This window comes from Colletotrichum abscissum, assembly GCF_030869225.1.
Source record: "Colletotrichum abscissum strain IMI 504890 chromosome Unknown Scaffold_19.1, whole genome shotgun sequence".
Lineage (NCBI taxonomy): Eukaryota > Fungi > Ascomycota > Sordariomycetes > Glomerellales > Glomerellaceae > Colletotrichum > Colletotrichum abscissum.
The window spans coordinates 361,159-376,932 of NW_026850087.1; the positions used below are offsets into that span (position 1 = coordinate 361,159).

The window sequence follows — 15,774 nt, forward strand, 5'->3', positions numbered from 1 at the left end:
ACAATCTACCTAGGCATATCTTCCCATCTCGCGAGTTCGTCCCCGGGAGAGAATCCGGGGTCGGACGGGCGAACGGCCGGCCGTTTCCCTGGCACACCACACATGGCGATGGATGCCCCACACTGTAAGTCCCTCCCGACTACCCGCTTCCGGGGTTCTAATTCGTTACCAGACTTTGACACTCTGTAGTTTTGCTGCATGTCGACCGACCAGGCCAAGAAGCAGCATTCCTCTGCCGTGTCTGTCGGAACCTTTCTTGAGTGTATACCGGTCGACAACCCCAGGATCACGGTCGTATCGAACCAGACTTTATCGATGACTCTGTTCCGTCACTCGAAATGCCAGCCGCGGACGGGTACCTTCTTCGTGGAATCTGGAGTTGAAACCGAGTATTCTACCCTTAATTTTAGACTTCTGAGAGTACGACATCAAAATCCTCAGCTTCTACAAGAAAGAACCAATCGTATTCCTTGCGTCCGCCATGAAGTAGGTCGAATATGCACTCGCGTTGCCTCAAGTGTCGGTCTGGAGAATTCCATTCGGCTGCGCTGTTACATTGCGTCGGCACTCATCCAAGTGTGACTTTCAATGTTGTGTTATCACTCCGCTCCCGCGACTCTGGTCTTGTAAGTTGACGTGCGCATCAGAACGCGCAGCCTCACATGGACCAGGTATCTATCTTCCCGCCCGCCTTTCGGGTTCCCTTCTGACCCAGGCCTGCAGACAATGGCCCGCCCGGGGATCCGAGCTTTACTCGAACGGGGTCAGCCACTTCAAGCACGTTGGCTTACTCGCGAGCCGCCCCTCGGTTACCGGATCAGGAGCCCGTCATCTCCCCAACTCGGGTTGCTGACCTTCCTACGTAGCCAAGGGGCGTTTATGATTCACGACGCGCATAAGCGAGTGAGCGTTTTCGGGTGTATGATTCCTGTATCGTGGGTCTCGAAATGTCCAACATGTCATTGAAGTCAGTACGGGCCCAGACTGCCTATACACCAGAGTTTGATTTCGTTGGTATCTAACATCTACTCGTGGTATACAATTCAAGGAGATGCAAGTTGTTTCATGCCGCTACGCTCATGCTAAACGCCTACTCATCAAAAATAACGGCAGTCACTTCGCCATCAACCTTGGCGCTCGTGAGAATCTCTCCCAGCTTGCCCGACGCGGCATCACGGCTAATCACAACAACACGGCTGTCGGACTGCAGACCAACGGCTACGAGGTCGCCCGCCTTGCTGACGGAGAACTGGCGCGGGATGCGTCCACCGGCAGGGAACTTTTGCAGCAGCGTAAGACCGCCCGTCTTGGCGTCAATGGTGAAGGTGTTGAGCGAGTCGGAGGGGATCTGCGCGCCCTCGCCGGGAGTGTCGGGGTTGCTGATGCTGAAAGCCGAATCGTTGCGCGACGAGACGGTCAAGAACTTGCCGTCGGACTGTTTTGTTAGTATGCATTGAGACTTCATAGAGAAGAACGTTGACTCACAGAAATCCAAATCTCGGCGGCGCTGGCACCGGCAGGCGCAGAGGCACCAGCGCCGTAGGTGGAGCCGGAAAACACCTCGGTGAAGCCGAGCGTCTTGTTCTCGCGGTAGGCGACGTCGTATGCGGTGACGGTGTTGGCAAGCTCGCTAATGAGGTACAGGTACGTCTTGCCCTCGGGGGTGACGAGGAACTCGACGTGGCGGGGTCCGCTGCCGGGGGCGGCGACGAGGGAGTCGACGGCGACGAGGTTGTTGGCGCCGTCAACGGCAAAAACGCGGACGAGGTCGGCGCCCAGGTCGGGAACCAGGACGAACTGGCCCTTGGGGTCCAGGAAGACCTCGTGCGGGTGCGGTGCGTCCTGGCGCGACGGGTTGGGGCCGGGAGCCGACATGTTGAACGTCTCGGACTTGACGGGCGTGAGGGCCGCCGGGTTGGAGATGTCGAACCAGCTCACAGAGGAGCCGCCGCTGGCAAAAGTTAGCTCGTGCTCGTCGTCAACAAACATCAAGACATACTACTGAGCGATGGCGAGGCCTTGGCCCTTTTCGCCAAAGACAACGGCGCTCACGGGACCGCTGATGGTCTCCGTCTTGGCCAGCTGCTCCAGCACACCGTCGGCGCCGGTCTTGAAGGACGAGACAGTGCCGACATTGGTTGTAAGACCCTCATCCGTGCAAAACAGTCTCGCGTTGGCCTTGTCGAGCTGGAGCCACGATGGGCTGGGCGCGCAGCCGTTGGAAGAGGAGAGCGACTGCAGGGTGGACTGCGTGGCGTTTGCGCCCGACAGAGTGAGGTTCAGGGTGGTGATGGCGCCGCTGTACGATGAGGCGTAGAGGAGGGTGGCGGCCGCCGGAGAGGAGAGCAGCAGCGGCACGAGGCCGGCCGGCGCAAAGAGGTCTCGCAACATGCTGGGCAAATACTGGACGACGAACGAATGTCTGTGTTGGCAAAACAGCTGCACGGTGAGAACGAGGCACGGAACGAGTGTGACGACGGTGACGAGTGCGAGCACGGGACGGAGAAGAAAAGGACGACGACGACGAGGTCTTGAACTCGAGGAGCGAAGACGGCCCATTTTCGCGTAAGACCCCTCAAGGCCCCAGGGGCAAGGACGGAGTCTCCTCTGAATGTGTCAACGATTGTCGCCCGTAGACCTTGGTTCCCTGGTCATGCGCTCACTGCCTTGGTAAAGCCGGGACCTGGACTTCGAAACGGGACCCGGTTGCCTGTTTGGGACGGCGAACGGGATTCTTCCGTGCTTCTGTGGCTAACCTTAATGCCTACAGAATACAGACTTCACAGCGTACGGACACAAGGGCGGAGTAGTCGGAGTGCGGTGCGGACACTTTCCAGAAGACAGGCTCAACCCTGAAGCGACGTTAGCAAGGTGATGGGCTTCCCCTGTAATGAAAACGTCCGGCCAGGGGTAGTTCACGGTATTTTCGTCTGGTTCGATGATAGAGTTTGTCTGGGAGATTCAGGTTGAGTACCTCGAGACAACCGCCCCTTTCTGTTCCTGTACAGCGTACCGGCAGTATGCCACAGCAGGACCAGACAGCTTCCCGCAGCACACAACTCGACGAACCGCACCTCGTCTTTGGATGGCAAATGTTCGTGTCACACAAACTCTGAGAAAAAGGGTGTCGAGTTCGAGGTGGAGAAGGTTACTCTGACTTCCACTCGTGTGCCGATGCGGAGAATGTGGAGAAAAGAGGAGGAGGAGCCCAAAAGGACTGGAGGAGGCGGAGAGGTGAGGGGGAACCACGGAGATGCAGTCGGCCAATCGGCGCCGCTTGTTGATTTCGTGTGGGTTTTCTCTTTCGTTCGTGGGGTTCTGAGAAATTTCCCAATTTGCGGTAATTTATGATGCCGTCCCCAGCACGGGAGACGGTGAACACTGACCACCGCAGGCACGGGACGATGCCGGCGCCCGGTGAGGTCTTGGTCGAGTGTGGCATCACTCGAATCACGGATACATCACCAAAAAGTCAAACCCCTCGTCTGCCATCCGACCGAGCCGCCCGGCAGTCAAACGGCCGTGCGCCTCTGCATCGAACCTCGAGAGTGACGCTTCGCCAATCACCTTCTTGTCGGATTTCAACTGGCCAGAATGGCGAGCTCGCATCATGATGTGCCATGTGGCCTCCCCCGCACTCCGATGCAAGCCACGGCCAACCTTGTCTTCTTCTAGCGTTGCCTCCGGCTTGCCGTTTGTGAACTGCGGGATCGTCGTCACACAGAAGCTTACTCTTATTCTGCATGTCTAGGTCTGCCATGTGCCGGGCCATGTGCACCACACGGTGCCTGGATTTACAGGGACGAACACTCGCATGCCGCACGAGGTATATCAACAGCCATCAGAATGCGTTAAAACGAGCCTGACGACGTGCGAGCTCTCCATCCTGGGTCATGATCACTTCAAATCTTGACTCTTTGGCACACATGGGCGCTGTACCAAGACGGCGTGGACATTACGAATTGAGCAAACAATGCTCCAGGTCTCCCGTCGGAGTGATATCAAGTACCGTAAGAGCCCAGACTATAGCTTACTATAGCTTCATGCGGGGGGCGTAGCATTGTCTCCATACTCAACCATCCCAACGCCGGTACCGCCTCTTCTTTGCCTAAAGTCCAAGCCAATCGAATCTGCGAGAGAGGGTCATCTTGCGGGTGGTTATGCACGACTCACCTCGGGACCGTGTGCACCAGGAATGCCAGGCCGTCCTTCCGTGCCGTGTCTCTCGCGGGGGCTCTCCTACTTGCTGTGCCGTGAGACTGTCAATCTTTGCGTACCAAAAAAGTGTTGCGAAAACAAATCGCTGCAGCGCGGTCACTGTTATTTTTCTCTTTCTCAGGCTAAGGTAACTCACGGACGCCCATCCACACGCTCTTGTTTCCCATCCTCGATTCCTGTTCGTTGCGCCGGGCATCGGTCGCCTCTCGGGCCAAGGTAAACCGACGTGCATAATACCAAGTCATCAATCTGAATGTGTGCGCCAACTTTTCCCTCCTAATGTTCCAGTACGATTGCAGATCACGAGCGTAAGGCCTAACGCATGATGCTTAGGCCTTCTCAAAGGTTGTAGGAGTGCTGTTCCCCTTGGAGTGAGACAGACTGTAGGGTGCCTATTGAACGTCAGTTTGTGTCATATGGACAAGCACGAGTAACTCACCAGAACCTGCTTGGCATTGCAGATTCGCCAGGCCATCTTTCTGACATTGCCGTCGGCGGGCACGATGGCGGGGGCGAATTCGATACCAAACATTTGGTGGATGGCGTAGACGATTCTCTTGGCATACTTGCCATCGCGCTCGACGTGGCCGCCAAAGGGCTCGTCAACGGTGGTGGGCGCAATGTCGTGGTCACGGTCACAGCAGTTTTGCACAAGAGGCAGCAAGGCTTGCTCGACGGCCTTTTCGTACATGCCGTTGGCGTCAACCTCGACATCGTCCTCATCGAATTTGCCGATGCGGATCTCAAAGGGCTGCGAGATGGTCATGACGTGGTGGTTGCCGGCATGGTGGTACCGGAACTCAAAGACGCCCTGAGTCCACCACAGCCGATCGCCCTCAAAGATGACCTCGCCCTCGACAATGTCGGGATCCGACGCGTCCTGCTTTTGAGCCGGTCGATCGGGGATCAAGATGGCCTTGTCGGCGGTGGCCGCATCATAGCTGCCGGGAGTCGTAGGCACCCACCGGCCTAGAGACGGCACCTCTGTCGCTTCTCTGGAGCGGTTATCGGTAACCATGTAGAGACCAATCCAGTCCTTGCTGTCGTGCTTTGCGGGAGCGCGCCACTTAACTTTCAAAGGGGCGCCATATTCAAAGATCATGGTCTCGACACCGCGTTGGAATCGGGCCGTCAGACCCTCCTTGCCCGTGGCACGCTCATTAGCGGCTGATAGGCTTGAGGGTGTGCCTTCTACGGAGAGGGAGTAGAGCTTAGGGTCTAGCCCAGCGAGATCCGGAGACAGGCGTGTGACGGTCAGACGAGCCGGGTACTTGTTGAACAGGGCCGAGGTGTCGCGGACGATCGTCTTGATGCCGGAAGCGAACTTGGGGCGCGCGGTATCGAGGAACTCCTCAATGAACTGTGCCGTGTCGTCAATCACCTTGTCGACACCGCGTTGCCAGCCCTGGACGGGCGGTGGCAGCGAACGTTTGATAAACTTGGTCAGGCCGGCCTCTTGACGAATGCCGCGACCATACGTCTTTTGCATGTGCGGCTTCTCAATAAAGTTGATGAAGCCCAACGTAAACAGCTGGCTGACAAGAGCCATGACGAAAATGGCTCTGCTCCATGTAATGAGGGCAGAGCCCCAGAGGCCAGCAGTGCCAAAGATGCGCTCGGGGTTGTTGAGGAAGCGGTAGATGGACTTGTATGTCAGCCTGGCGGTGGAGTCGTAAAAGAAGTCACCGTAGAACCAGCCAAACTCGCCGAGGGAGTCGTACACGCTGATGAATGTCCAGACCTGGAGGGAGACGAGGCCGGCTCCGACCACGTGCTTGAGGAGGACCCAGCCGTACGCCCAGTCCTCTGGCGGCGAGTACATCTTCCAGCACGCGGCGATGAAGGATCCCGTGCACATGACAGAGCTCAAATGGTACATGCCCTTCCACTGATTCCATGCCTCAGTGTGGCTCTCGCCGTACTTGAGGAAATGTCTCGTCCAGAACTTATTGCGGGACTGCCACGCGAGGATGGCACCCAGGCCGAGATGATACCACACGCGCCAGAACAGAGCGTGCAGTAAGAACAGGACTTGGTACACCGACGTCGATGGGGTCACAATGGTCAGGACGGCCATGTAGAAGCCGAGCAACAGAACCGAGGTATCTGTGATGCGGAATAGGTCGAGGTTGTTCAAGCCGATCAGGTTGTGCACCTGCGCGGGCGCTTCGGGCGACGACTCCTGGGCCGTGGCGGCCTGGTCACCCACGATTTCATCGTTGATGGCGACGAGCTCCGGCTGGCCGGTAAGCGGCGTCGAGGCAGTGCGCTTACGCGGGGCAGGCGGGTTGTACGTCTTCTCAATGTGCGGGTTCTCAACGACGACGAGGAAGGCGAACTGGGCGAGATGGGCAATGATTGAGATGAAGAGGACCTCATAGCTCGCAGCCATCATGGAGATGCCGTAGTAGCCAGCGTAGCCAATGGAGTACATGGGGTGCGGGGCCATCTCAAAGACGCCGTCAAAGGTCAGCTCCTGGTCGACGAGGTAGAAAAAGTCACCCCAGTACCAAGCGTAGTCCTTGACGACGCGGTGGGCGTCCAGCTTGACCCAGAGATTGAAGAGGACCAAGAGGATGCCGATGGACCATCGTCCAAAACCGACAAAGGGGTTCTCGCCGGCGGGTGTGCGACCGCAGATCACGGCAAAGAGGCAGTAGGAGACAAAGTCACACATCAAGATCAGATCGACGACACGGCGGAAGACTAGCCAGGTGTTGTACTCCATGGGGGCTTTCTCAAACTCGTAGTCCTCGGGGATCTTGGCCTCGAGCTCACGCTTCAATATGTTGTAGAGCCAAGGGCGGGGTTGTTTTCCTGACGAGGGGTGCTCAAAGAGCTTCCATCTCGCGGCCCACGTCTCCAGCCTGCGGTGGTTGGACTGGATGGTGAGGAGGTATCCAATGCCAATGTTGTACGAGGCTCGCCAGAAGAGGAAGACGAGCGCGAACAAGGGACGCTTCAGGTTGCCGGGCACAAAATAGGCCGCAACAATCTGGAGGGCGAGAATGGCCAAGACGAGCAAATCGGAGAGGTTCTTGGGCTGTCTCGGATCGAGCAGCTGCGACACCATGTCGTGCGTGGTGGGGACGGTGAAGACTAGGCGATTGTCAGTCGACAGCAAGTAAAGCACATCACCGCGAAACCCACCTGTGCCATCGGGAGTTCGACCAAACGTCTTGTTGGGCTTTTGCAGTGAGTCTTCAGACTGGTCGTCCGCGGCGGCTGAGGGGTTTAGACCATCCTCGCCGTTGCCAGCCGCGGACGTCCGCCTCTGGCGCTGACGCAGAGAGCCGACATCACTTGCGAGGGGCGCGGCGGAAGAGCTCATGCTAGGCCAAGGGCAGGAGCAGCGTAGCAATCGACGATGCCGATGGAGGGGTTTAGGTTATTTTCACACGCAGGGGGGTCGGTAAGGGCGTTGTGCGATGATGATTCTGTTGCTCAGGCTGTCCATGAGCCGCCAGTGTCAAGGTTGACTTTTTGTGTGCGCGAGAAACGAGCAGGAGCAATGCAAGAAGAGCAAGAGTTCAGGCGAGGAGAGAGGAGGAGAGAAGACAGGCGAAGAGGCAAGACGTTGGGAAGAAGGACGACGTGGAAAGAACGTCACAGACAAGGGTTGAGGGTGCAGCTGGAGGTTTCCAATGGGAGGCAGCGTTGTGAGGAAGCACTGGGAAGGTACGGTACGGAGGCACCTGCCGCACTTACACTGTACGACCAGCCCCACTAGTCCGGCGGGTTAGGTTTGGTTCCTGCTGATTTGGATTGGTTTGGATTGAGAAAGCCCGCCCGTCCCGCAACTGTTGAATTCGTCTTTACTCGCTACATTGTGCAAGTACCGTGGGGAATGAGAAAAGTACACTTGAACTTGGCATGTGATCCGTGGGCAGCCGCAACACTGGAGTGGACATTGAAGTCGAGCATTTGAGCCGCCTGCGCGATTCAGCACCGGCAGGAGCTCGTGAAGATGGAAGGCACCAAGGGTCCAATGAGAGGTCCCACGGATGACATCCGATTACATTGCCTCAAAAGGTAGCCATAATGAGCTACCTACCTCCGCAACATCTCGCGGCAGATACCTAGATCATTTGAACAAAGAAACTGACCTGAAGCTTCTCACTAGCACTGTACAGACGGAGGTCAGACACCACTTGCACACGTGTGGTTACTGGTGGCCCTAAGCACCCCTGCGCAGGGTAAGGTGTTGAGAAAGAAAAATCCTTCAACCTTCCAGCGTCTTCCCTCTCGTTCGAGCGGGAAAGCGCGAATGCGGGAGATGCAGCAGCGCCTTCTTCGTGCCTGTATACCATTGGTACCTCAGGCAACCTGGACTGCAGAGCGACTTACCTTCCTCTACAAGTCTACAGCGTGAGCGCGCCACGCCTAGCACAGGTGCGGGGCTCTTGCCTACGGTTAGCGGAGCAGCGACCCAATCCCAACATGGTCTAGCGTCATGGTGCTTGAGCGCTTTAAGCGAGGGCCCTTTGACGCTCGGGCCAGCTAATGTACAAGCTCACTCGAGATCATGCACGTGCCGATAGGAGACCTCTCGACGATAAGCTTTGAGTCTGTCAACAAACATCACCGCACTTTGACGACAGTTTCTCGAGTGATAATCAAGGTCAACGCTGTATCGAACTGGATGACGCACGACAGATCGATGGTGTGTAACATTGATCAAACCCGTTGCATCAGCAACACTTGAAGCGCAAGGCTTCACGAGCTCCAAGCGGAGCCAGCGAAGACGGGAAGAAGACCATGGACACAAGGAAACACCCTTCAGGAGGCACAACGATGTAAACCCTTCCCATCAACGTCCCTTCACTCAAATCACGCGAATCCAAGCGCGCCACGCGTTTTGATTCTGTTGTCATGCTACCACAAGGCGACTGCTCGCGACCACTCATTCGCCAGGCGGCTCCCATGATGGAGGCATCCCTGGACGGCTGTCCGGGGTACGCCGGTCGTTTGCATGAACTTCTAGAATGACTACCATCAAAACACAACCCACACCACCAGGGCCCCTTCCTGGGATCGGGACCAAATCAAATTTGTCGCGTTTTTTTTTTCAGTGTTCATTTATATGCGCTTTTGCAAACTGGGTTGCCCAGCATCGTTCGGTAGTTGTATAAAGACGAGCCGGAAGAGTCACCGGCCCTCCTGCTCTGCTTTACAAGTGATTTGCTCGCAAACAGTCTATAGTGACTTGTATACATTCATTCCATATACACATACAACAAGCTCTTAATTAATTACAGCCTGACCACACAAAATGGCCCGCGAAACCCCAACGTCCTCCATCGCCGGCGACTCCAAGCCCCTCCCCAAACGCCCCGGCACCTCGGGCACGGAAAACCTCCTCCGGACGAACCGCCGCCAGGCCTCGGACAACTACCAGCGCGCCCAGCGTGCCGAGCGAGCCTACCGCGCAAAGAAACGAGCCACCGCCGCTCGCGCCGACCTCTCGGACGCCAAATCGCACTACGCCGAGTGCTTCAAGCACCTCAGCCGCGGCCTCGCCGTCACCTTCAGCGCCGTCAAATCGCTCCCCTACGTCTTTGACGAGCGCCAGGAGGCGAGCCGCCAAAAGGCAGAGGCCAAGAAGAAGCAGCGCGCCCTCGAGAAGAAGAAGAAGCTCGAGGAGAAGCTCGCGAGGGAGAACGCCCAGGCCGATGGTGCTGAGGGGGATGCCCCCGCGGACGGCGATGCCCCTGCTGCTGAGGAGGAGACGCCCGCTGCTTGATGGACTATCCGCAGAGTCGAGTCGATTACGTGGTTGAGGGGGATCAGAAACTGAGGTCTTTGTGCAGAGGTTCCTAGAATGGGATCTCTGTGCGAAGGTCTTCTTCTTCTTCGCCGCTTGGAACTTGCTCTGCGACGGGATCCTCCGTTCGCGCCGGCGCGACAATGACAACGACAAACATCGACACAACAGCTTCATCACCAAATCGACCACCACTAGCCAGAGATGGCACTCGCTCGTTCTTCGCCCTCGCGGCACCCACACTCGCTATACTTCGTCTCCACGACACCAACCAACCAAACAACCCACCCCCTTTTCCTTTACTGTCTACTCATCTCCTATTGTTGTTTTTGAATACACTTTTCACGGCCTTGAACGAGATAATGATGACGGAAACCAGCACGAAGACTGAAACTCTTCTATTAATATACACAACATCTCTACATCCACGAGGAGTCTCGGCTATTCCGTGTTTACATCCGGCGCCTCGTTATTGGAAAAATGCTTGTTTTTTGTAATCATCGTTTACTATCTTTATACTACTTTTCCTTTGTCTCAGTCTGTGTGCTTTTTGAATTCGAGTTGTGGAAGAAAAGGGGCGGAAACGGAGTTGAGTCTGGGTTTCCCATCAGATACCTGCTTTGTATTAGTTACAGTATTTCAAATCACGGTTATGCTAAACGTCAGTTCCGTGATCTGTGAGTTTCGAATATCGGGGTCATCATGTGGCGGGTTCTTTCATCAAGCAATGTCCTCACACATACCCAGAGTCCCGTGAGATCATGTCTTTGCATTTTCCATGAGAGAGAAAATAAAAACGAGGGATGTAAAAAACTACCGTTATCCCCAAAGCGGATGCCAAATTTTTGTAAACCCGTATTGCCGTAGCCGTGTCTCCAGTAGTAGCATCAAAACATTCGTTACCGCCATCTTCATCCCCATCATCACCACCCTCGACCAACAGCTTAGGCCGCCTTCTTGGCGAACTCGACTCTGAGAATCAAGTGCTTGAAACCGAAACCGTCCATCTTGGCCGCGGCCTTGACGGCGTCGCCCCGGTCCGCAAAGCTGATGAAAGCAAAGCCCTTGGCCAGTCCCGTCTCCCTGTCCTTGGCGAGGAACACACGCGTGACGCGTCCGAAGCGCTCGAACATGTCGCGCAGCTCCTGCTCCTCTGCCATTTCCGAAACCTGTACACAACTATCAGTATCACAGCTCTCAAGACCACCAGGACTCCTCCGTCGTCAAGGGGGGTACGCACGTTGGTGACACGCAGCGTGGCGAGGTCGTCCCGCTCGCCGTACTTGCTGCCTCCCATCCTATCACCCGCACCCGCGCCGCCAGTCGCGCCAGCCCGGAGCGCAGGCGGGACGTAGCTGCCCTTCTTGGCACCGGCACCGCCAGCACCTCCGGCGCCGCCAGCCGCGGGAGCGGGGTCGTCCGGCAAGCCCGCAGCGACATCGGCGCCGTCGGCACCGACGGGCGCCATGGTGTCCTTGTAGGGACAGCGGGCCGTGAAATGCTCGCCGTTGCAGATACGGCACTTGACCTGCTTGTCCTTGAGCTTGTCCTTGAGGGCCTGGGCGCCGGGGTCCTCGCCCGCCTCCTTCTCGTCCTTGCGCCAGTTCGTGCTGGGGCGGAAGATGATGTTCTCGCCGACCGAGGTGGTGTCGGGAGCAGGGCCGGCCGGGTCCTTGGCGCTGAGGCCGAACTTGGACCACGTCTTGCGGTCGGCGACGCGCGGGTTCACCTTTTCGGTGTGCGTCGTGTAGCGGATGCGGCGGGTCATCTTCACCTTCTTGCCCTGGTCATTGTAGCGGAAGGTGATGATCGTCTTGGTGCCGTCCTTGTTGCTGATGGTCTGGGGCGCGGGGAGCTCGGTCGACGTCTCCTCGACGTCTTCGTCGTCGGCCCAGTCGTGCCTGAATGAGAGGGGTTAGCTAGCTGTCTTTTTTTTCTCCCTTTCGTTCGGACAAAGTTGTGTGCAGGAGTCGAGCGTACTTGGTCTTGGGCGTAGCCATGTTGGGCAACCTTATCTTCTCGTATACGCTGTAATCGGATCCCGTTCTCGATATCGGTCGGATTCGTCAGAGGTTTGCAGTCCTGAAGCGGTTTGTCGCGGTGGTCAAATCGGTGGTGGGGTCTAGAACTGGAGGAATTTTGATGTTGATTGATTTTCGTGGTGCGCCACCAGAGACGGTGTGGGGCAGATGGCGCTAAGCCCTTTTTGGTCTCGCAACCGTTGCCTCAGCCTCAGCGGTCCGACACACATGCTGTCAAGGCCATCTCACACTCATTTCACTCTTCCCTTGATGTATCAAATGTTCTTCATATTGTACTGCCTCAGGGCATAGTCTACTGCTACAAGTCATACACTGCGTCATCGGGCCCCTCGCAGGGAAATCTATCGCCTTTTCCCTTGTCATCCAAAACCAGCCGTGAGATGCACGTTCACCATTGAAAAAACACTCCGAATGCCGTCCAGATGGCATATCATGGGGAGGGCGCCTTTTTATCCATAAAACGCCGATTTGCGCAGCAAAGGGGTATGACGCAAACAACAACAAAATAAAAGACATAGGAGATTCAACACCCGCGCCGCCATGGGCGGTTTTTATAGGCCATAGCCTGAAAGATAAGAAAAAAGATGTGGTCACATGAATCGAATCAAGGTGAATGACAGGTAGGTCACGCTTTGGAATGAGAGCGTGCCTTTTGAGGGATGGGCGGCAGCGCGCAGTTTGGCGGCGGTGCCGGCGGAGGTCCTTCGACCAGCTGAGGCATGCTGCGTCTTCCCAAGACGACCTTGGAGTGGTCAACTCGGAGCTGCTTGCTCGACGGAGTAGGAGGTGTTATCGGGGCCCGCGGCATGGACCGAGGCGACACAGAGTCTGACTCGGGCAGCATCGGGAGCCCAGTGGCTACGTCCTCGCTCCGTGGCGAGTAGCTTATGACAGAGTGTGCGCTGAGTCTCTGGGTGGCCCTCTGAGCCGGAGACTGGAACACAAACGACGACTGCGGACGGGGAGACGTGTGGGATGCTCCGCTCGACGAGGCCGGAGATGGTGTCTTTGACGGGAGGATAAAGGTTCGGAGTCCCGGCGACAGAGGCGACCCCTCCAGCTGGTTCAGAGACGGCGAGCTGGCGTACTTTCGCGGACTGGTACGGATGGTGACCGTGACAGCCTGCTCCTTGGGGCAAAGACTTGTTTGCCGGGGAGGGAACTCCGCCATGCTATCGCGGCTCAGGTTCGGGCGCTCCCGTTCTTCCTCGCACACTTGCGAGAGTTCGGGGGCCTGCGCCGGAGACGCCGGCGATGGCTGATCCGCCACGATCGACAACGGGCGGGCCATGGCAAGTGCCGTTGGCGGGGGTTTACGGGCGATCCTAGAAATAGAGTCGCGGTTGCTCCTCGTCTGCTCGGGGCTCGACGAGGGGCTCTTGACGGCGCTGTAGCGCCTGCTCATGGGAACGCTAAAGTTGGCGGCCACATGCGCGAAGTCGGCCTCGGTATACGTGGACTGAGGTCGCGACATGGGAGAGCCGCGCAGCTCCAGATAGCCTGAAGTCTGCAGAGACTGTCTGCGGTCGAGGATGGCCGCGGCGTTGGGTCTGGGTCTCGCAGCAGGCAAGTCATGCTCTGCAGGAGGGAGGTCGTCTAGGTGGCTGCTGGCGAAGCTGTCGCGCACAGGGGAGCATGCGGGCGACGAGCCGGCCGAGGTAAGAAAGGTGCGCTGACCAGACGAGATGTACGAAAGCCGGTTGGTGCTGTCACGCAGGCTCTCGAGCTGCCGGCCATCATGGGAGATGATACTGTTGGTGGTGGAGATGTCGTCAATGGAGGGGTCGCGCGTCATCTCAGCGTCAATAATGGACTGGCGGCGGTCGTCCTCGTGAAGCCTGGCCTGCTCCAACTGAAGAGAAAAGTCTGGCGGCAGCGCTCGCGAGAACCTGTCGGGGTCCCGTACAACCAGGGTCCTTTGACTCGGCTGCCCGCGAAGCTGTACAATCTTGGGATCCGCCTTGGGCCGGCCCGTCTCCGAAAGGGTCTTCTTCCCGCCGAGCGACTCAATTTCCCGGCGCAGGATAGCGATCCAGGACTCCATCTCCTCGGCGCTCTCGAATACCATGAGGAAGTTGGCGGCGTGTCGCTTGTCGGCGGCGCGGAAAGGCAGGCGGGACAGCAACCCGCGCGAGTCCGCCGAAGAGACACCGTTCGATTCCATAGCCGAGGAAACCTGAAGAACCCAATGCTTGCCGGGAATCGCGTCGCTGACGAACGCGGCCGAGTCCTTGCTGAGGTGCAGCACCTTTTCCGGGAGACGATCAAAGTTGCCTTCGCCGTTGTACTGCAGCAGGTACCCGGACGTGCAGAGCACGTAGATCTTGGACGTCCACTCGAGCCTAACGGTGGACAGCGTTCGCAGGTGCTTCCTCCGCACCTTCTCGACGGCTCTGTCGGCGAGCTGCTCCTCAGCAAGCTCCGGGGTGAGGGCGAGGTGAGCCAGGTCCTCTCGGATGCTGACGCTGCCCTTGCGGTCGGTGAGACGGAGGATCACATCGGCGGACGTCGTGGCCGTGGGAAGCTGGGCGTGTTTGATGGCTTGGGGGTATGCCTGGAACAGTGGTGGGGGGTCCCAGGTTGCGAGGTTGCCGCGAGATGACCTCGCGGGGGCGTTTTGTGGCTTGGTCCTTTCGGTAGTGGTGGGCCGTCTCTGGAGGGAAGCGTCGTTGAACGGCACATTGTTGGTGGCGACGGACGTCGGTCGTGATGAGTTTGTGCCGGATATGGCGACTTCGGATCGCATATACGGCCAGTTGCTGATTTCCGCCAGCGAGGCGCGGATGCTATTGGGGCGACCCGTGTCAAAGTACGAGGCCGAGGGGTCGATTTCGCGGGACGCCTTTGCCCTGCCAAAGATGCTCCTCAGTCCCAGTCTCGAATCGCGCCTGCTAAGCCTGTTTTCGGAGCGCAGAGGAACGCGGTTCGACGAGTCTGCGGTGGCTGGTTCAACGGCGGGCGGTCGTGCTCTGCGGGACTGTGTTGCGCGGTACTGCAGCGTTTCCGCAAAGTTGGCAGCACTAGGGCTGCTTGGCTCGACATCGGCCATGACGGGGTTTTTTGTGTTTTACCTAGCCAGACGTTGTCGAGAGAGAAGTGTCCCGTGGTGAGAGCGCGGGCGGTGACGTGAGTATAAGACAGCTGGAGTGAAAGGCGAGAATGCGCATGGGCATAACAGAAGACGATGGGTGGATTTGGCAGTGCGAGTGGTAGAGCTCGGTAGGCATAAGAAACAATTGAACTGTTGGCAGGGTTTTGAAGTGGAACCTTTTGAACCCCGGCAACAGTCCGTCGGGGGGTGGGTTTGGAAACGATGAAGGTCTGATGAGAAGGATGTTGTGAGGGGAGACCCAAAGAGGCGAGCGAGAGATGAGTGTGTGATATCTCGTTTTCTTGCGAGGCGGCGTGTCCGATATGAGCGTGTAAGACGGTACTATTGCAATTAGACGCGGCGCGGCGGGAGGCTGAAAGCTGGAGGCTGGCTTGTACTCTTTGGTGTCGACAGAAAGAAGCAATTCACAGAACTGTGTTGTTGTTGGTGGTTGGTTGAGATGGAAGTTGGTGGTGGGTACGAAGTTGTCGGACTGAGAGAGGGCCTGCCTAACCGGGCCAGCTGCACCAAAGGGGGTCAGAATGGCAGATGGGGAAGAGAAGAGAAATAAAACGAGGCATCACCCGCGAAAAGCAGGAAATGGGAGGGCATTCGGGCGATAGTAATAATAACAACAATAACAACAATGGGGGAGGGGG

General features: G+C 57.3%; 6 protein-coding genes across 6 annotated transcripts; 2 read left to right on the forward strand and 4 right to left on the reverse strand.

Annotated features, from left to right (window-relative positions):
* Window positions 1-112: 112 nt before the first annotated feature.
* On the forward strand, window positions 113-319 carry CABS01_08436 (uncharacterized protein; the record flags this gene model as incomplete). The annotated part of the gene is made up of 1 exon (XM_060541796.1): window positions 113-319. The coding sequence occupies one exon, from the start codon at window positions 113-115 to the stop codon at window positions 317-319; it is 207 nt and encodes a 68-aa protein (XP_060401953.1).
* Window positions 320-1,090: 771 nt separating this feature from the next.
* On the reverse strand, window positions 1,091-2,391 carry CABS01_08437 (uncharacterized protein; the record flags this gene model as incomplete). The annotated part of the gene is made up of 3 exons (XM_060541797.1): window positions 1,091-1,435; window positions 1,486-1,951; window positions 2,000-2,391. 3 exons carry the CDS (start codon window positions 2,389-2,391, stop codon window positions 1,091-1,093), a joined length of 1,203 nt encoding a protein of 400 aa, XP_060401954.1.
* Window positions 2,392-4,547: 2,156 nt separating this feature from the next.
* Window positions 4,548-7,549, reverse strand: CABS01_08438 (phosphatidylethanolamine N-methyltransferase; the record flags this gene model as incomplete). The annotated part of the gene is made up of 3 exons (XM_060541798.1): window positions 4,548-4,610; window positions 4,658-7,317; window positions 7,369-7,549. The coding sequence occupies 3 exons, from the start codon at window positions 7,547-7,549 to the stop codon at window positions 4,548-4,550; spliced, it is 2,904 nt and encodes a 967-aa protein (XP_060401955.1).
* A 1,941-nt stretch (window positions 7,550-9,490) lies between these two features.
* On the forward strand, window positions 9,491-9,961 carry CABS01_08439 (uncharacterized protein; the record flags this gene model as incomplete). The annotated part of the gene is made up of 1 exon (XM_060541799.1): window positions 9,491-9,961. One exon carries the CDS (start codon window positions 9,491-9,493, stop codon window positions 9,959-9,961), a length of 471 nt encoding a protein of 156 aa, XP_060401956.1.
* Window positions 9,962-10,926: 965 nt separating this feature from the next.
* Window positions 10,927-11,982, reverse strand: CABS01_08440 (RNA recognition domain-containing protein; the record flags this gene model as incomplete). Its single annotated transcript, XM_060541800.1, has 3 exons — window positions 10,927-11,151; window positions 11,223-11,883; window positions 11,963-11,982. The coding sequence occupies 3 exons, from the start codon at window positions 11,980-11,982 to the stop codon at window positions 10,927-10,929; spliced, it is 906 nt and encodes a 301-aa protein (XP_060401957.1).
* A 667-nt stretch (window positions 11,983-12,649) lies between these two features.
* On the reverse strand, window positions 12,650-15,073 carry CABS01_08441 (peptidase family M20/M25/M40 protein; the record flags this gene model as incomplete). Its single annotated transcript, XM_060541801.1, has 1 exon — window positions 12,650-15,073. The coding sequence occupies one exon, from the start codon at window positions 15,071-15,073 to the stop codon at window positions 12,650-12,652; it is 2,424 nt and encodes an 807-aa protein (XP_060401958.1).
* Between the last annotated feature and the right edge of the window lie 701 nt (window positions 15,074-15,774).